Source organism: Malaclemys terrapin, chromosome 1, assembly GCF_027887155.1.
Source record: "Malaclemys terrapin pileata isolate rMalTer1 chromosome 1, rMalTer1.hap1, whole genome shotgun sequence".
Taxonomy (NCBI): domain Eukaryota; kingdom Metazoa; phylum Chordata; order Testudines; family Emydidae; genus Malaclemys; species Malaclemys terrapin.
The window spans coordinates 136,072,474-136,092,849 of record NC_071505.1 but is presented as its reverse complement, the minus strand read 5'-3'; the positions used below and the strand labels follow the sequence as shown (position 1 = coordinate 136,092,849).

At 47.4% G+C, this 20,376-nt stretch overlaps 1 protein-coding gene across 1 annotated transcript in view; it reads left to right on the top strand.

Moving 5' to 3' along the window:
* Nucleotides 1-1,083: 1,083 nt before the first annotated feature.
* The window catches only part of A2M (alpha-2-macroglobulin), a 46,357-nt gene continuing 27,064 nt past the window's right edge, over nucleotides 1,084-20,376 (top strand). Inside the window, exons 1-14 of the mRNA XM_054040223.1 lie at nucleotides 1,084-1,246; nucleotides 4,048-4,231; nucleotides 7,142-7,298; nucleotides 8,340-8,392; nucleotides 9,635-9,655; nucleotides 9,947-10,115; nucleotides 12,245-12,329; nucleotides 13,444-13,567; nucleotides 14,085-14,199; nucleotides 14,390-14,499; nucleotides 15,217-15,378; nucleotides 16,884-17,111; nucleotides 17,534-17,597; nucleotides 18,256-18,398. Of these exons, the coding sequence (XP_053896198.1) occupies nucleotides 1,158-1,246; nucleotides 4,048-4,231; nucleotides 7,142-7,298; nucleotides 8,340-8,392; nucleotides 9,635-9,655; nucleotides 9,947-10,115; nucleotides 12,245-12,329; nucleotides 13,444-13,567; nucleotides 14,085-14,199; nucleotides 14,390-14,499; nucleotides 15,217-15,378; nucleotides 16,884-17,111; nucleotides 17,534-17,597; nucleotides 18,256-18,398 (1,704 nt within the window). The 5' untranslated portion in view covers nucleotides 1,084-1,157. The remainder of the gene's footprint in view (nucleotides 1,247-4,047; nucleotides 4,232-7,141; nucleotides 7,299-8,339; nucleotides 8,393-9,634; nucleotides 9,656-9,946; nucleotides 10,116-12,244; nucleotides 12,330-13,443; nucleotides 13,568-14,084; nucleotides 14,200-14,389; nucleotides 14,500-15,216; nucleotides 15,379-16,883; nucleotides 17,112-17,533; nucleotides 17,598-18,255; nucleotides 18,399-20,376) is intronic.

Genomic DNA, 20,376 nt, shown 5'->3' with positions numbered 1-20,376 from the left:
TTAGCATAGCTTTTCTTTGAGAATATGACTCAGAGGAGCATTCATGGTGCCAACAGCTAGTAGGGTAATCATTACCAGAGCTACGGATGCTCATGCTCAAGGCAGGAGCAGATTGCTAGCAAGGGGTCAGGGGTCAGGAAGAAATTTCCCCCCATGAGACAGTGTTATCTAATAAGGTGCATTATGGGGCTTTCTCTCCCCTTCTGAAGCATCCAGCATTGGCTACTGTCAAGCACAGGATACTCTACTAAACAGACCAATAGGCTGATCCAGTGTGGCAACAAGTGGGAGACTACACTAGATGGACTGTTGCTGTAGGTCAGTGACCCCTGTGCTGCGTGGGGATAGCTAAGCTGTTGTCCTGCGGAATTGGTTAATGTGTTACAGACTGTTAATGTGTGAAATTGTTGGCAGCTTCCCATCCCCATCCCACCCTGTTACCCTCCCTCTGTGCCTGGGCAGGGAGGTGAAGGCCGTGTTATCTCTGAGAGGTGATTGCCCAACCTCTCTCTGGCCCCATTTGCCTGCATTAGGCCTGGATAGGTCTGTGTGTGGGAGAGAGCAAGCAGATGTGTGGGTGGGTGGGATCTCAGAGGAAGGAAGAGGGCTCAGCAGAGAGCCACATTTTCAAACCAAGCAGGGACTGTTCTCATCCTCCTTATACACATAGGGCTCAGGTCCATCCCTCATTGCTTCCCATAAAACATCTTGACCACTGCACCCCCAATTTGAAGGAGCATCTTCCCCTTCCCACAGCACCTCATTTAGCATTGCTTCAACGTAAATGGCCAGCCCTGCATGCTGAACTCCATCAGAAAGGAGGTTCTCATTGCCACTGCCTGCTCTGCCATCTCCCCGCACCTTCCTTTCTGTCCCTCTCCCCCGTCAGACAGAGCCTACTTCACCCCCTCCCCCTAGTTTGTCAGGGACTGGCTAGATCCCTCTCTGTGCCCTGATTCAGAGTTGTTGGCTCCAGCTTCTACTCACGTTCCTCTTCTTATTTGCCAGATGGTCCTGGCTCCCTGCCCTTATCTTACTGTCCCGGGGGCTGTTTGCAGAGAGAGGTATAAAGGGGTGGACCCAGCGGACAGCCAGGGTGCAGGGAGCCAGCGGACAAGTCTGTGTGTCTGCCTCGTTCACCATTCTCACTCTGCATCATGGGGAAGGACAGGCTGCCCGGTGGCTCGAACATCTTCCTCCTGCTCCTCTTCCTCCTCCCTGGAAACACCTCACCCACCACCGAACCGTAAGCTGCACACGGAGAGGGGGCTTATGCTGTTTTTGGGGAATCAGGAGTCCTGGGTTCTATTCCTGGCTCTGCCACTGACTGACTCTGTCACCATGGGGCAGTCACTGCACCGCTCTGTGCTTCTGCCTTCCCATCACTAACATGGGGATACTGATACCTTGCTAACACATGGTGTGTATGTGTGAGGACGGAGGGAGGGCTGAGTTCATTAAGGTCTATAAGGTGCTTTGAGATCCCTGGATGGCTGGCAGCAGGTCGGTGCATTATATTGTGTTCTCTCTCTCTCTCTCATTGCCCATGCACTCCCTTCCAACTGTTAATAGGTAAAAGTAAGGGGTTCTGTCACAAGGGAGACTCTCTCACCCGGGGCTTTGGCAATACTGCTCCCTCCTCTGGTGCCAGAAAATCACTGGGGGCAACTGCAAAGCAGCTCTTAGGTTTTAACAAACATAGGTAAAGACGGCAGCTATGCGGTCAGTGCTTCCTCTATGCAAACAGATTGAAGGAGATAACAGTGCTGCTAGCACTGACCCCTGTTCCCTCTGAGATGCATACAAGCCCCCCGACATACCACCCAGCAGAGAGATCTCTGAGGGCTAATGCTCTGTGCTGATAGCAAAGGGCTCGATTCCTTGTCCCAATTCCTCACTACTCTGGGGGTGGCAGTCACTGGGAGTACTGGGAAGGCTAGGCCTACTACTGCCCCCTAGAGATTAGTGCTCTCCATTGCCACGTGGGAGAGGCAGGTTTGATTCCCAGGCTCTCTCTGATGTATGTCTACATTGCATCTGGGAAGGAGCCTCCCAGCCTGGGTCTACAGACTTGTGTTGTTAGCGTGAGCCCTGCTAGTTCATGAAAACTAGCAGTGTGGACATTGTGTCTCAGGATGGCACTTGGGCTCTCAAGAGGTTGAGCATTGTGGCACCTACTTGTTAACACTCCGCTCTGCCACGTGGGAGACCTGGATTCAGGGGCTTGTCTACACTTACTGAGCTGCAGCTGCACCACTGTAGGACTTAGTGAAAATGCCACCTACGCCGAAAGGAGAGCTTCTCTCATTGGCATGAGTACTCCACCTCCCCGAGAAGCGGTAGCTATGTCAATGGGAGAAGCCTTCCTGTTGACATAGCGCTGTCTACACCGGGAGTTAGGTTGGTATAACTGTGTTGCTCAGGAGCGTGGATTTCCCACCCACCCTACCCCCTGAGTGACATAGTTATACTGACATAAGTTTGTAGTGTAGACCAAGGCTCAGTGTTTGACCCTGGCAGAGTCCCAGAGCTCTGGCTGAGATGCAAAGGGGTCCAGGAGAAGGGAGAAATTTTGTCCCAGGGAGACCATGTAAAGTGCATTTGCTCCAGTCCTTTCTTAAGATCTAGCACCACCTCGTGGCCATTTGTAGTAACTGTACTAAATAACTTGTACTATTTACTAAATAATCTCTGCCACATTTCAGAGTAGCAGCCGTGTTAGTCTGTATCTGTAAAAAGAACAGGAGTACTTGTGGCACCTTAGAGACTAACGAATTTATTAGAGCATAAGCTTTCGTGGACTACAGCCCACTTCTTCGGATGCATACAGAGTGGAATAAATATTGAGGATATATATATACACACATACAGAGAGCATAAACAGGTGGGAGTTGTCTTACCAACTCTGAGAGGCCAATTAAGTAAGAGAAAAAAAAATTTTGAAGTGATAATCAAGCTAGCCCAGTACAGACAGTGTGATAAGAAGTGTGAGAGTACTTACAAGGGGAGATAGATTCAATGTTTGTAATGGCTCAGCCATTCCCAGTCCTTATTCAATCCTGAGTTGATTGTGTCCTGACATCAGGAATCATAATACTCAAAAACCAGTGGGAGAACACTTTAACCTGTCTGGTCATTCAATGACAGACCTGCGGGTGGCTATATTACAACAGAAAAACTTCAAAAACAGACTCCAACGAGAGACTGCTGAGCTGGAATTGATATGCAAACTAGACACAATCAACTCAGGATTGAATAAGGACTGGGAATGGCTGAGCCATTACAAACATTGAATCTATCTCCCCTTGTAAGTACTCTCATACTTCTTATCAAACTGTCTGTACTGGGCTAGCTTGATTATCACTTCAACATTTTTTTTCTCTTACTTAATTGGCCTCTCAGAGTTAGTAAGACAACTCCCACCTGTTTATGCTCTCTGTATGTGTGTATATATATATCCTCAATATTTATTCCACTCTGTATGCATCCGAAGAAGTGGGCTGTAGTCCACGAAAGCTTATGCTCTAATAAATTTGTTAGTCTCTAAGGTGCCACAAGTACTCCTCTTCTCTGCCACATTATGTCTCTAGTTTCTATTGCTTTGCAGGTCACGTCTCAGACTGTAAAAAAGAGCTCTGGAGTTAACACTCTGTTATTGTTTACCCATTGGAAAGAGTGTTTGTGAATCCTGATTACATTATCTAGCAAATGGGACATCTGTGGTCATTTCTGGCATTCGTCACTCCTCTCTAATACCCACCCTGCACTAAGGGTGTGGCATGGAGTTGCCAATGCCACTGTTGCTGTACCAGGGTACAGGCAGGGTACAGGCAGTGGATCAATGTCAGACGCTAGCATTAACAGCTGCCAGTCTTGTTCCACTTGTCACCTTGGCCCTTCCTCACTCACTAGCACCTCCCTTGGTAATATGTTACAGACACAAAGGAAAAGTCCTCATCATTTGGATAAAATATACAGCTCCCGTTGGAAGGCAAAGGCTGAGACCATCAAACTGGTTTGTCTGACCTGTTCCCTTCCCCTTCCCAGGCAGTACATGGTGCTAGTGCCCTTTCTGATCCACACCAACATTCCTGAAAAGGTCTGTATCCAGCTGACCCACCTGAACGAGTCCGTGACGCTGAGCACCACGCTGGAATACGCAGGGGAGAACAGGAGCCTGATCGCAGACGTGGTGTCAGAGAAGGACGTGTTCAAGTGCGTCCCGTTCACAGTGAGTATCTGACCCCCACAACGGTTATTATCTGTGTCACAACAGTAAAGCAATAAGGATAGTGACCAGAGGGATTAACTCTTGGAGCTCTGGTTGTTTAGCAAGGTTAACTAAGTGGAGCTAGTCTGAGAATAGAGGAGGTTGCCTGGACTGGGGCCTGCCCTGCCCTGTGCTTGACCTGCCCAATTCCCACTCCATATTCAACTCCTTTCCCCACTGCTAGAAATCCAGCCTCAAGATCCCCCTCTCTGCTGCTGGAAACTTTCTCAGTCCTCTCTGCAAAGTCACTCCCCTTCTTATTCTTAGAAACTCTCCTCGGTCCTTTGGAACACCTGGGACGAGAGCTCTAACTCAAGGCCAGCTGCTGCTGAACCTTAGAATTATAGAACCATAGGGTTAGAAGGGACCACAAGGGTCATCTAGCTAACCCCCCACCAAGAGGCAGGATTTGTTGCATCTACACCATCCAAGACAGATGCTATCCAGATGGCTACTGCAATGGTTTCTAGCCAGTGTGGACAGGAAGCTACAAGGGTTTTAGTGGCTGGGCCAGATGACTGTGTGAGTTGCATCCCACAGTGCAGTGCATCATAAACAGTGGCCAGGTTCTCTGTGGCTCCTCGTGATAGTTTTCAATGGTGAGGAAAGAGTCACTGACTGTTCCTCCTCAGGGTCCCCCCAATCAGTGGCAGCAGGCATGTGAGGGAGGCAGAAGGACTTGTGGGGGGAATCAGGGTACAGGAAGGAGTTGGGATGCTGGAGTAGGGGGTGCTGTGGGAGAGGTGTGCAGTTTTGGGTGCATGAAAGGTAGACTTTTCTACCTGAAATTATCACCACACACATAGCCAGAGGAGTAGAGGGGAGTTTTGAACAGTGAAAAAACAATAAAAAACATGATTTGCTGTTTGGTTTTTTTGGTCTCATGATTTTGGAACCATCTCATGATTTTTTAGGGTCTGATGCTGATGGTTGATCTCTTGAGGTTGGCAATACTGTAATGCTAACTCCAATGAAAGGGTTATTTAGTAAGGTTGGCAGGAAAGATGCAAATGGCATCAGAGAAGTGAGTTACAAGCAAAGATGAACACAGTAATTGCCAAACTTGTCCTCTCAGGGGTGGTCCACTAGAGGACACAAGGCAAAATTTGTCCAATGAGGCTCTTCAGGCCTAATAGCTGGGATGTCCCTTCTAGACCATCTTGCTTTTAGAAGGGCAATTAGCCTGCAGGTCCCACTGGCAAGGGTCAGTCCCCTAGTCTGATGTATCACTGGGGTCCCTCTGTGTTGTCCTGTCCTGTCATCAAATGTAGCAGTTGACTCACATCTGCTTGCATGTTGTTTCACCTATAGGCAACGATTAGGCTACAAGGCCCGTCTTAAACTTCCCATTATGCAATTCCCCTTTATGGGCACCGCAGCACCTTCCCTGTTCCCTGTGTCTACCATTTGGTCAAATCATGTTGATGTTTTCCCCAGGCAAATCCCCGGTATCTAGAACAGGAGTTCCCAAATTTTAATGAATTATTTCCTCCTGGGACAGCATGGAGGATGCCATTTTGAAGAACAAAGTGTCATCGTCTATGCAATATGATGTATGGTGTGTGCGAGGTCATGCTGTGCAGAGGAAGCCATTTTGTAGAGCAAAATGGCGTTCTCCATGCATCGTGACCTTGCCTGCCCCATACATGTGAGGCCATGCTGTGTGGAGCAAACTGGCATCCTCTGCACAGTAGGGATTGCTGAGACCCCATTTGCTGATGGCGTGACCCCATTTGGGGTCATGTCCCACAGTTTGGAAACTGCTGGTCTAGAGCAAGGGTTTTGCAATAGTTTATTTCCAGTTACTGCACCTTTAAGTCTTGGAGGGCTGCTGCCTCTGTTGTTCACGGAGCCCCATGCCAACCTCTGTTTGGTTCTCTGGCTGCAGGGCTGCCTGCTCCAAGTATCTACTGCTTCTTCACTGGGTTTGTCTGCACCTGTATCCTGCTGCCATCAGCAGTCTGCTCTCTGCTAAATGCTCCTGAGCCTCTCTCAGCTGGCCGTGGCTGTTACTGGCTCCTCAGAAAGCAAGCTGCCTTCCAATCCCCTCATGTTATTGGCCAGGAGAGGGGACTGGGTTTGCTCTACCCCTCCTGCTGGTCTATCTCACCATTTGGTGGTAGCGGGCATCCGCTCAGCAGGTTCATCTCACTGTACTTCCAGCAGCCACAGTTAAGTACAAATGGCCCTTCAGATCGGACCTCAGATGCTTGGGAATAGCTTGTCTTGTGGGTGTAATAAATGGGTGTATTGTGTGTGGTCATGAGTCTGACTGGCTACCTCGGTGACTAACACCCTGCTACTAACTGAGAGCTAACAAGAGTACTCGCTTAGCTCAGGAGACAGGGACCTGGCCTTTGGGTCTGATGTTAAATCCCAGCTGATGAATACAGTGTACATAGCCAGGGTTTGTCACACGTAGACTGGAGATTGGGTGCGGGGAGTCAACATGTTTAATCTAGAAAAGAAGCTTCCACAGAGTCAGGATTGCAGTGGACGAATCCCTTTAGGGGAACAGTATAACAGGAGAAAGGGGGTTTATTCCCAATCTCTGCAGATGGCAAGAAAAAAGGAAGATACATTTTGGGCTAAGACATGAAGGGGAAATTTGTCAGAGTCAGAGCGACTGGGGTGGAGGAAGCTGGTGGAGGCCCTGTTGTTGCAAAGCACCACGTTAGAGGGGATGTTAGTGGAAATGTGGAGATAGGGGAGGTCAGCTTGAGTGCCCCTGCCCCCTACTCTAATCCTTGTCACCGCTGTGGTTGGGCCTGTGATGGCTTCCCACGACGCCCTCATCTCTCAAAGGCAGGTTCAGTTAAAGAGGCTGTTGAGGGGAGTCTCTAAGGCAGCATCTCTTTTACTGTTCTCCAGGTTCCCAAATCTAACAGCTCATCAGCAGCGTTTCTCACGGTGCTGGTGAAGGGGCCATCGCTGGAGTTCAGGAGCCGGAAATCGGTGCTGGTCAAGAACTCAAAGAGCCTGGTCTTTGTCCAGACGGACAAACCCATCTACAAACCGGGACAAACAGGTACAGGGAATCGGGTGGGGAACTGCATTCAGGAAATCCTCCACAGCCCTTATATGCATTGGATCCACATTGGCCTGACATCTGCAGTGCACTGAAGGTGCCAGATCAATAGTCCCCGGAGAATGAAGAATTTTTTTATCCCCCACATAGGTACAGCTTGGGGAGCACCAATGTAAGCCACGCACACACACTGCCTGCGTGCCCGGAGGGAGTTCAAACTCTGTGGCCTAGGCAGTTTTCATTCTCTTTACTGAGACCACCAAAGAGGAGATGTCACTCACTGCAATGATGTATTTTTATGACTTGGATACTTGTCCCACTAAGAACTAGACTGAGGCCCAACCAACTCATTTCACATAGGCAATCAAATAGCCTTCAGGATGGAAACTGACTTTGCTCACTATAGACGTGGAGTAAGTGCCATAGAGGCGAAAGAATTCCATAAGTCATGTCGATTGTGCCATCCATCCCCATGACTTGGAGCTGAATTGGAACTGGTGCCCTGAAGGTGGAAAACTCTGTACTATTTTCCTTGATCATCCTGAGCCAATATTCTCAGCCTGAGAGTAATGGCTCAGAGCGATCAATCTGGTGCTGGAGTGGAGCTGATTTCCTAGGGATTGTCTTTTCTAACATGACCTTGTTATATAGAACACGACCTTGAGGGATTGTGTTAATTAACATGATGTTACAGACAACATTTCAATCAGTGTAGGCATAAACAAGCCGCGTTTGATATTGTGTCAGCTGGTCCTGGTGAATCCTACGGTTCCAGTAGCATTTACCCATGACCAGTAGCCACCATGTGAAATATGACTTGTCCATGTCTACAATGACTGCAAAACTGCTTTTCACATTGTGTTAATTAACATGATTCTTCAAGATCTTATTCTAACATGACCTAATTTTGTAGTGAACCCAAGTCCATAGAGATGAAAGACTCCATATCCCATTCCCCATCATGCCATATGACTGACATTTCCTGATTTGGTGGCTGAATGTCTCATCATGGAAATCTCTCTGTCTGTCTGTCTCTCTCAGTCCTGTTTCGAGTTGTCTATCTGGATGAAAACTTCCATCCTCTGAATAGGTTGGTAAGTATGCTAGTCATTAAGTCATCAGTAAGGGGAAAAGGATGAGAGAAACATCCCTTCAAGAGGAGGTGTTCCTCAGATTAAGGTGGGGCTCTAGTGCCAGGGGTATCCCAGTGCTTTCTGACACTCTAGGACTCCTCCTTTAGACTACTTCATAAAGTCATCTCATTACAATCTTGGAAAGATTTGGGAATGACATGACACACAGACAACATGCCGTTAGCCACCTCAGCATGAAGCAAAATTCACTTGTTACTAGGGTCATAGGAGCTGCCCTTAGCCTTCCAAAGGGAGCAGTGGAAACAAAAGATGTATCTGGCTTCAAGACTAAGCTTGATATGTTTATGGAGGGGATGGTATAATGGGACAGCCTAATTTTGGCAATTAATTGATTTTTGACTATTAGCGGTAAATATGCCCAGTGGCTTGTGATGGGATGTTAGATGGGGTGGGATCTGAGTTACTAAAGAGAATACTTTCTTGGGTGTCTGGCTGGTGAGTCTTGCCCACATGCTCAGGGTTTAGCTGATCGCCATATTTGGGGTCAGGAAGGAATTTTCCTCCAGGGCAGATTGGCAGAGGCTTGGGGTTTGTTCACCTTCCTCTGCAGCATGGGGCACGGGTCACTTGCTGGAGGATTCTCTGCACCTTGAAGTCTTTAAACCACAAGTTGAGGACTTCAATAGCTCAGACATAGGTCAGGGGTTTGTTACAGGAGTGGGTGGGTGAGATTCTGTGGCCTGTGTTGTGCAGGAGGTCAGACTAGAAGATCTTATTGGTCCCTTCTGACCTTAAAGTCTATGAGTCTATACCAGATCACTGCAATTGGACCATTTATCCTGGTATTTCTCCTCCCTGCTATACCAGATCACAACCTTGAATCCACCATGCTGCTATCTTGCCTTCCTGCTAGAGCTGAACAGACCAATGGTCTATCTACTTTAACCTTGTCCTCTCTCTGACTGGGGCCAGTGCCACATGCCTCGCAGGAAGCTTTAAAACTCTCATAATACATCTCATTATGTAGTGCTGTCCCATGGAGGGACATTTTTTCCAGGCCTTAGCTGGTGATTGGCTTATGCCTGAAGCACGATGATCCATAGCCCTGGTAATTTGTAGCCTAGCTGATGTCACTCAAACTGTTCTCGTTTTCATTAATGTCTCTGATCTTTTTCTGCACTTGTTGACATTTCCATTTGGTATGAATTCTAAACTCATTCTCCCTTTTGCACTTTTTTCCAGGTTCCACTGGCCTATATCGAGGTATGTAGAGGAATTTACTTCATGTTCAGAACTATCACATCTCACCGTGGGCAGCAATCAGCCCCTGGCTGCCTCAAGCTGCTTCTTGCTGACTTTGTTTAGATCCATAGCGCTAACTGGAAGAGGGATACGCTTTACCCCCCAGAGTGTCAATAATGCATCCAAATACTGCCAGGCAACCTTCCTGATATTCCAGTCCTGGGCTCCCCACACAACTCTGCCAATGCTTTTCATTTCTCACCGACATCACCCCTTACTGTCCAAGTAATCTTGTGGTCTTGACACCTCTAGGACCCACAGAAGAACCGTGTGTATCAGTGGCAAGAAGTTGAGTTAAAAGGGGGCTTCACCCAGCTCTCCTTCCCCCTCACCTCCGAGCCCATCCAAGGGACCTACAAAGTGGTGGTGCAGAAGAGCTCTGGGGACAAGGTGCAACACCCCTTTACTGTGGAGGAATATGGTAAGGATGGCTGCTTTCATAGTGTCAAGCCAGTTGCTGGTAGTTGATCCAAGGTGTTGACAATGGAGAATGAAGGCTGGATTGAATGGGTCAGTTGGTCTGATCAGCATTTTCTGTACAGCTGGAATGGGGCAGGGAGGAGTCTGTACTCCCACAGGTTGGGGTAATGCCCTCTTCAGAGTTGTCCTTTACTGTCTATCTTGAGGGTCGAGTACCAGAGAACTCAGTGAATCTTCCACCCAGCACCACCAGTACAAGATCTTCACTGCTGGAGTGGTAGACAACCTGTGATCAGGGTCCCAGTGGGGGCCAGCTGTGGTCACTCAATTAGGGTGAACTGCAAAGAATGGGGCAGAAAATCTCTCAAAAGCTGGTGGATATTCCAATACTTAGATTTACCAAGCCAGCATAAAACAGCTTCTTTATTACCTTACTGGTTACTCAGAAGTCCAAAAACCACACTTCTCTTAAAGTGATCCAGCCTCAGGCCTCCATCCAGATACCTAAGTCAAATATGATGATTTCTGAAAATCTTATTTCATCATATAAAAGAAAAGGTTCTACCAATCCCAAAGGATCAGACACATTACCTCCCAGGTTAATGAATGTTTCAAATCTTACCCAAATACACGCTACAGCCAATTCTTATTAACTAAACTAAAATGTATTAAAAAAACAAAAGAGAGGGAGTATGGTTAAATGAGCAATATACATACAGACATGAGTTCGATTCATTGAGGTTCAGATTCATAGCAGAGATGGTGAGCTTTGTAGTTGGAAATAGTTCATAGGTTATAGTTCAATGTCCAAATATCCTATTCAGGGCGAACCAGCATAACTGGGACCTCAGTCTTGCGACTCAAACTTCCCCCAATGAAGCTTAAGCAGATCTGAGATGACAGTGTCAGGACCCAAGGATCTTTTATACAATTTCATGTCCTCTCTGGCAAGTTGGGAGTTCCTCCGGGAACAAAAGGTAATTAGGATGACTTTGAAGAAGGTCCATCACCAGTACTTAGCTATATGGATTAACATAAGGCCATTTGCTTGTTTCTCCACCATTCACAGTGCATTTCAAAGAGAGATGAATACAGAGATATCCCATGTTTACAATTCATTTAAACGCTAGGATGTTCTTTTAACCTCTGAATGATCAGAATACAGCATAGATAGGGACTGTTGATTACATTGTCGACCCTACTCATACATATGGAAATCCACAAAAACACAAACATTATTTCCCCACATGTCTTTTGAAGGTTATTTATTTTGCAGGATGTTTAATCCTTTCTAGCCATACATCACACACCCACCTTAGAAAGGCTCCAATCAGACAGGACTGTGCTCCCCTTTGAGTCAGTGCTGACACCAGTGCAGCAGCCTGGTGCTAGGGGCACTGTGCTTGTTGGAGTCCTGAGGTTTCAGATGCGCTACAAGGCCAAGGCCCTGACTCTTCCTGGTTAATAAAAGTCCTGAGGAACTTTCTGCAAGAGCAGGGGTGTGAACCCCAGTACCCTGACCACATTCCAGTTCCATTACCATCCTACCTCCCTGAAACGCCTCCTGGCAGTCCCCCCCACAGAAAGTGTTCACTGCCTCTCTTAGGACACTGCTGTGTAGTGTGGCTGGCTTGGCGTGTGTGATGCTGCCCTCTAGTGACTGGCTCATAGAGAAGAGAAAAGGCTTTTGCCCTGCCAGCAGCTAGGGGAGATCTCCTTTGGCTAGAGGCGTGTGATTTTGGAACTGAAGGAACCCGGGTTTAGGCTTAGCTCCCTCTGCGTGTGTATGCATGTATGTGATTTATTTAATAAATGTGTCTACTGTCAGACACCATTGTGGGACAGACTGGCTGCCGTGTTCCAGCTCTGAGGCAGCTGTATTTTGGTGGCAGGTGAAGTAATCTCCATACTAATATGGCATTAGTTTAATAGGGGCTGAGCAACCGTAGCTCCATTGATTTCAGTGGGAGTTGCAGGTGATCAGAACCTCGGTAAATCAGGCCAATGAGAAAGGCTATGAAATGCTTTGGGTCCGCTTGGGAAAGAAGCCTTAGAGCAATAACAAGCTCTCCTTATCATGTTACCCCCTTTCCACTGAGTTTGCGGTTCCGTTTGGTCTCTTTTCTGCAGTGCTGCCCAAATTTGAAGTGCTGGTGAAGCTGCCCAAGATGATCAGCATCCTGGAGGAGAAGTTGAAGGTGACAGTCTGTGGTCTGTGAGTATCATTCTTATTTTCACTCCTTTTTGGTGGGTCTCTCAGCCCCGAAGCTAATGAAGCCCCAGCTGGGAGCTGAGATCAGTATGCTTTAAAATATTTCTTAATACAGTTTTTGGGACCTATACACAAAGGCCTCAAGGCCCAGGACCAAGAAGTGAAATGCTTCCTGTAAGGCTCTGTTTATAATAGGCTAACAAGCTTTTCATCAACTGCTTCTTGGAGCACCTTGAATTCCACCCCTTGTGGCCATAACACAGGAGCTATCCCAGGTGTTCTGCAGTTGCTGGTTGCAATGCCTGTGGCGAAGTGTTTGGCTCAGGTCCAGTAGGACTGGTGCTTTTAACAAAGGTTGCTCCATCATTGTTGATGGGGAAACTACGAGGCAACCCTGGTTCAGCTAGTTCACTTAGTGCTGCCCTGCAGTGCCGTGTCTCATGTTTGGCAATCTCCAGAGTTTATGCTGAGCACTCTGAAATGCACGGCAGAATGCACGGCGACAGTGAGTTGCAAGACGTTTGCTATGTAGTAGTTTAGTCAAAAATGGACACTATGCAACATGCAGACAAGTGATTCAGCCAAGCATTTCCAGCAGTTGGTATTCTTGCAATGGGTTCTTCAAGACTGAGTTCTGCTCTCGGCTATACAAGAAACATGGCAAATTACTTCAGTAGAGTTGGATGGGATTTACAGAGGGACAGCTGGCAGCATTGTTTTGCCCCTCATATAGACGCACACCTTATCTGGCTCTGTTGAGGACCCTCTTAGAATAGTACTTTTATTTCTTGGGCACTTACTATCCAAGTTGAAATGGAGGGGACTTAGAGAAGAGTAACACAAATAATGGAGGGGCTGGAAGGATTGACTCACGAGGAAGGACAAAATAGCTAACAGGCTCAGTCAGCCTGATGTAGGTAGGGCTTACTTCATAGCTGAATTTGAGCCCAATATGTTAACAAAGCTGTGGCCACCAAGGACTTCCCACTTATCACTAGGCTGCATCCTGGACAATAAACAACCCTGCCTGGGTCCTTGTGGGGATGGACTAACCATCCCTCCATCTCTTCCATGTCATTAATGGCCTTGGTTTTCTTTCACCCCTCCCTGGTTATAGATACACCTTTGGAAAGCCAGTCCCTGGCCTTGTGAACGTCCGTGTATGCCGGAAATATAACCACCCAGGCACCTCCTGTTATGGCGAGGATGCAAAGGCAGTGTGTGAGGAGTTCTCTGGACAGGTGGGTTATTGCTACTCTGGTGGTGTGAGGTGGCATGGATAATAAAACTGTATATACGCTATGGGTACAATCCTGCACTGACAGGGAGCTGGACTGGATAGGTTAATAGGTTTTTTCCATGAAAACACTGTGGGATACCAGACTAGATGTACCAGTAATAACGGATCTGGACTCCTTGCCATTGCAGTGGCCTCAGGCACTGGTGCACCCCAGTCCCTCTTATTCTCTGCCTGTGGCACATAATAGCCTAGTCTCCTAATTTTTGGTTGTTGGATGAACATGCAGGTACTGGGTGGTGTTGGCAGCAATGTTGCTGTATATTTCAGAATGTTCATTGTCAGTTTATGGGCTTTCCAAATCTGGGGGAAAAAACCCTGAACAGTGAAAATGTGGTGTTTGCCAATTTCTTTTTTCTCAGTTCAATGGGCAGGGATGGATTTTCTGAGTATGATAAACCTTACAAACAGGTGAATGAGAGACAAAGTCCTGAAGAATTTTGTTCTTCTTTGTCCATCAGGCAGACAGCCACGGCTGCATTTCTGAAGTGGTAAAGACCAAGATATTCCAGCTCAGGCGAGCTGGGTACGAGGATAAAATCCAAGTGGAAGCCAAGATTAAAGAGGAGGAGACAGGTATGAATTGTTTGGACTTGCCAGGGCTGTGTGGGGAGCCCAGGACTGGAATAGCAGGGGACTGCAGGGCAGGATTGAGGGGCACTGGCAGAGCTGGGCGGGGGGAGCCCAGGACTGGAATGGCAGCGGGCTGCAAGGCATGATTAAGATGTGTTAGTTCATGCCCCCTCTTTGTTCTCTTCTCTTGCAGGGGTGGAGTTAACTGGGACGGGCTCCTGCAAACTCACATCCACCATTAGCAAAGTCACCTTTGAGAAAGTGGACTCCCATTACAAACCTGGGATCCCCTTCTTTGGGCAGGTAGGGAACCTCTGAAACCACAAGCAGGTAAATGACATGTGAGCATCAAATGAGTGTGCCACAGAATCTGCAGTCACAGCGTGGTGATATTTCCTCTCCTTCCATGGGAGCTGCCGGATCACAGTATTTTTAACACCCAGTGCCTTTGCTTCTTCGTCACAAGTTCTGGCACCAGCGTCTCTGCAGCGTAAGACCTGGGGTTGTGCAAAGCTGGTTATGCTCAAACTGAGCTAGAGTTTACCTATCTCTGTGAGACCCCAGCTACTCTCCTTGACTGTCCTGAGGGCCCAGATGAAACGTTTGTGGTGGAATTTTCCCTCTGGCCCTTCGCCTACCCTTTTCTGTTCTGAGGATGCCTCCTGCTGGGTCGAGTCAAGGTGCTGCTTCTCTAACTCTCACAGCTCTGGGATGTGTGGCCTCTGAGCCCACTGTGCACTCATCTGACCCACAGGGAGTGATGAGAAAGAGACAGTGAAACGGGATTCAGAGATTGCATTTCCCACTCTGGGCACAAGGTGTTGTCCTTACCTCAGACACTTTAGTATCCTCTGGCATATTCACTTCCACCTGCTTCTGAGAGTCCCTCAGCAGATTCCCCAACCACAATGTGTTTCACAGCAAGCACCTTTCATGGTGATGGAGTAAAGGGCCAGTAAGATTGTGGGCACCAACTTCCTTGCCTAGTGTAAACATGGGGTATTGGTGTATCTCCTTTAGGTGAAGTTGGTGGATGGGACCGAAGCGCCAATCGCCAATGAAACAGTCCAGATTTCCGTGGAAGAGAGCGGCTATCAAGTCAACTACACGACAGATGATCAGGGGCGAGCACGGTTTGCCCTGGACACATCTAAGTTCAAGTTCGCCTCCATTGGGCTCAGAGTGAGTGGCTGGGGGAGGGTGGGGAGTTACTGATGGGGCTTCAAGGGGAGTAACTGTTAGGGGTTTATATAGCTTTTCTGCTGAAAACAGATATCCTCTCACCCAGGGAGTGTGTGTATATATCTATATCTCCTTCATAGCCATGAGGTGGCAACAACCCTGCCATCAGTTGTGTAGCCTCATGTGATAAACACAATATCTTGTACTTTTGACCATCTCACTCTGCCCATCAGTCCTCATCCCCCAGGACCGATTCCAACATTCAAAACCTCTGAGCTGCCATAAAAAAAATCAACCTGCCACACAAATGGCTTTTTTGCCGAGTTTCCTGCTGAGATTGCATTAGCTTGAGATGCAACATCAGAATAAATGAGCATCAATATGTGGCCTATCTTATTGTCCAAATATATAACAGGTGGAAAATAGACTCATTCTCCGTTATCTCACCCTCAAAGAGGGAACATTCTATGATGCTTGATTTTTTTAATGTGTCTGAGGAAGTGGGTATTCACCCACAAAAGCTTATGCTCCAATACTTCTGTTAGTCTATAAAGTGCCACAGGATTCTTCGTTGCTTTTCACAGATCCAGACTAACACGGCTATCCCTCTGATTGTAATTGTCTTGTCCCAGATTAAAAACATTGAAAATATCTACAATGTACCAGGGACATTTTTGAAATTTTCAGGGATTATAGGGAAAAATTTCAAGAATTTCAAATCAGACAGGTTAAAATAAAGAAAGGCAAGCATGTGGGGCAAGCTCAAGGCATTAAATAACCTCCTCCTGCAAATACAAAGTAGTTCTCTCCTCTCTGCTCTCAGACCAGAATTCTCTCATCTCCAAAACTGCTGTTCAGTTCAGATTTTAAATTCTGTTGGTACCAGGTAAATCATTCAAAGTTGTTTGTAAAGTTCTTAGCACACTTTTGGTGCTATACAAATAATATGTCATAAAAATAATGGGCCAGCTTTCCCATTGATGTCAATGGGAGCTCTGGCTGAGTAAGGATTTTGGATTAGTACTATAAATAAATAAATAAATAAATAAATAATGTGTCTTGTTTTGTACATGGCAAGGAATCCATGTCCTCTGTGGGTTTTGTCCTGTGAAATGCTGAGCACCCTGATTTCCTATTGACTCTCTGATGAACAAAGCACCTAGCACCTTCCAGAAGCAGGGCCGGCTCCAGGGTTTTTGCCACCCCAAGTGGCAGGAAGGAAAAAAAAAAAAAAGCCGCGATCGGCAGCAGCTCCACCACGTTGCTTTCTTGGTGGCATTTTGGCAGCAGGTCCTTCCCTCCGAGAGGGACTGAGGGACCCACTGCCGAATTGCTGCCAAAGGGGCCCCTTTCCGTTGGCCGCCCCAAGCACCTGCTTGCTGTGCTGGTGCCTGGAGCTGGCCCTGTCCAGAAGCAGGCCATTATTATCTCGCTCTTTTAAACACATGCTGTGAATTTCAATTCCATTTTTAAATGTTTTATATAAATATTTTCTCTGTTACCAGGCAACTCATAAAACAGGCGCCTACTGTTATGACCGTTCCTGGACCAGTCCTTCATACGAATTGGGCTATTTCAGAGCAAAGCGGTTTTACTCTTCGAGTAACAGCTTTCTCAAAATAGAGCCTGTGTCGGAGACGCTAAGCTGTGGCCACACTCAGGAAGTCCGGGTGCACTATATCCTGAAGCCAGAGGCTGTGGGGGAGCAGAAGGAAATCGTCTTTTACTATTTGGTAAACCTGGACATACTGATCTTTTTCTACATATAGGTGACAACAACAGATAGGCTCAAGCGCCTGCCAGACAATGAGTCCCTGGACAGTAATTCTAGGTGGGGCCCCAAATTGTGTGTGTCCTGGGGCAAGAACTTGTACCTATATTACCCATAATCCTTCACACTCTTTTCCTTGGGCTGATGCTCTTTGCTGAGCCCCAATGCTGGATACCAACATTTTATGAGGAGAAGAAGAGGAACTGGGTTCTATTGCCCCTGATTAAACACAAAGAATTTTGCTAGCAGAGATCAATAGAGCAGCTCTGCTGGCTCCAGCCACCTGAGGCCCAAAATTCCTGACATTCCTCTCACAGGTTCCCCCATTCTAACACCTCTCCTACTCATAATACCCATAACAGGAAGGCTTCTTCTTCCATGCAGGTGATGGCCAAAGGAGGCATTGTGCGAGCAGGGACCCAGGCTCTGGCTGTGGAGCATGGTGATGGTGAGCTCTCACCACCCCTTCCCTTATCTTTGTCCCAGGAGGCTAGGCCACTGTGACTGAAACACAGGCTGCTTCCATATGCAGTGAGAGGATCATCGTGTGCCATCCCCTGAGATGGGGGGAAAAAGAGGGGGAGAACGAATTTCTTTCCTCTATAGCCATTCTAGCTCTGCAGCTCTTGCCGAGCTCTAATCCCCCGCAGCTCCTCATATCTCCTGACTGATATATTCTTTGTCACTGACGTCAGTCTCAGGAGACTCTCATCTTGAGTAATTCAGGCTGGGTTTGCTTTAACCCTTGTGTAGAAATCCCACCCAATCTGCATCCCTTCCTCAGCCACCAGGCTCTTACAAAATCCTCCCTTTTATTTTCTGGGGTACGTGGGGCTTCTGGGTTCCTGAGGGACACAGTTAATGATGAGGGTCTAGAAACTAGATTGAGTCTCACCAAACTCATGTCACCAGTATGTGCCCAAGCAGTAAGAGCCGATGTTCTCATCAGTAAATCAAGTTCCATTCCCTGTGTTTCCATGTGGTCGGAATCCCAGCTGTAACAAGTTTGACATGAAGGGAAGCCTAGAGACTCTAGGGAGGTGTGTGGCCCTAGCCTGGAGCCAATTTCCTGTAACTTAGCCTTTCTCTCTTGTTTTATTTGCCAGTTAATGGGACCTTCTCACTGATGCTCCCCGTGGAGTCTGATATTGCTCCCCTGGCACAGATGCTCATATACACCATTTCACCCAATCAGGAGCCTATTGCTGATTCAGTCAAATTCCAGGTCGAAAATTGCTTTGCCAATAAGGTGGGTGTCTTGATTGAGAAACCCCAATTCACTTGAAGTCATTGATTAGAGAGCAGCAGCTGTTTGTATCTATTTATTTAGATTTGCGAACATTAAAACAGTCACTTATCGTCGAATGCTCTGGGTGATTTTACCATATTTTAAAAATAGCCCTAAGATTAACTGATTCGTGGTATTTCAGATGAGGTGAGGAGGTGGAATAGATTTCATAGCCAAAGGGTCCTCCCAGACAACACACTACCAAGAGCCCCTCCTTGTAAAACTGACAGGGCTCCAGCTCTAGCACCTCCACTGATCTCCACTGTGGCACTGTGGGATGGCAAGGGAGGTGGGTTTGTCAGGTAACCAGGTCACAATCTAGTTAGCTTACTACCATCACCTTAAACGCAGCCCACTAACTGATAGGCAACCAGTGCAGATCATGGAGGACAGGTAACAGCCATACAGCCTCCATTCAAGGGACAGATCTAATTCTTGCTGTATCTTCTGGCTGCTTCCCTCCATCCTACCAGCATCACTTTCATCTCCTCCATACTGAACTCCAGCCAGCCTACCCTTATCCAAGCCACATGTTGTATCAAGCAATCAGTAAATCATTTAGTAGCACTGACTAGATCGGATGAGACAGAGGAGAGCTGGGTGTCCTCAGCCTGTTGAAAGTCCATAGCCTATGTCCTCCTAATGACCCCATATACTCTTTGAAGAAGAGAGAGGACAAGATGTGCCCTGTGCAACCCCACATGAGAGGGCCCTCAGAGCGGAAGAGAAATTGCCCAAAACTATCCTTGGGGACCCGTCTGAGAGACAGGCACCAAGCCACCTAAGGGCTGCCCCTCTTCTCCTAGGGTTCACAGGCAAATGAATGCCCCTTTGAGATCAGTGGTATCAAAGGTAGTTGATAATATCCGCTTGGACACCTGTAACCAGATCAAAAGTATTTAGGTGCCTAACTTCCATTAATTTCAATAGAAGTTAGGGGTCTAAATATCTTTGAGGATCTGGGCCCTGATCTTTATTCATCATCTGGAGATCATCTACCTAAGCAGTTAGTGGAGTCACTATACCAGATCTAGGTCTGTATCCAGGTTGGCCAGTGTCAAGGGGAGCCGAGGCATCTAGATACTGTGAGAGCTGTTTCACCACAACCTTCTCAATAATCTTAACCAAAACATGGAAGAACAGGTACTGGGCCCCAGTCAGCCAGATTGTCAGCATCAAGTGACAGCCACACAGTAGCTTCCTTAAGAGAAGCTGACAGCCTGGGAACGGTTGACAGTTTCCACCAGGCCCCAGTCCTTCCCCGCTAGCCTTCATCAGCCAGTGAAGACATGGGTCCAAAGCACTGCCTGTGTAGCTCAGTGTATTCCCAATACCTCTACAGCCTCATTGAGGATCACTGGCCTAAACTCAACAAGAGGAGGGCTTAGTGTTTGTGAGGTGATAGAATGAGGAGTGGAGATATATACACCTATCTCATAGAACTGGAAGGGACCTTGAAAGGTCATCAAGTCCAGTCCCCTGCCTTCACTAGCAGGACCAATTTTTTGCCCCAGATCCCTAAATGGCCCCCTCAAGGATTGAGCTCACAAGCCTAGGTTTAGGAGGCCAATGCTCAAACCACTGCTCTGGCAATTTCCAGCTGGTGGAGGGATTCTTGGGAGCCATTACCCATCTGCAGCATCCAGGTCCTAGGCTGTTCTTCATTTTACCAGGGCTGCTGTAAAATCAGCTCCCTGATGGCCCACAATCCCTCCTGGTATATTCAGGATGCAACAGAGGCTCTGGGCCGAGAGCATGGGTGTGTCCACTGTACAAGCAGAGCCAGCAACCACTTGGGGTAGTGTCTTGGTGTTCATGGTAGCCATAAAATCATGAACTGAGTCATCAATGTGAACAGAGAATTTACCAAGCACCAATTGCTCCAATGCCACCTTAGAGAGTAACTGAATTTCAGTAGATAATAATGTATATCTGTTTG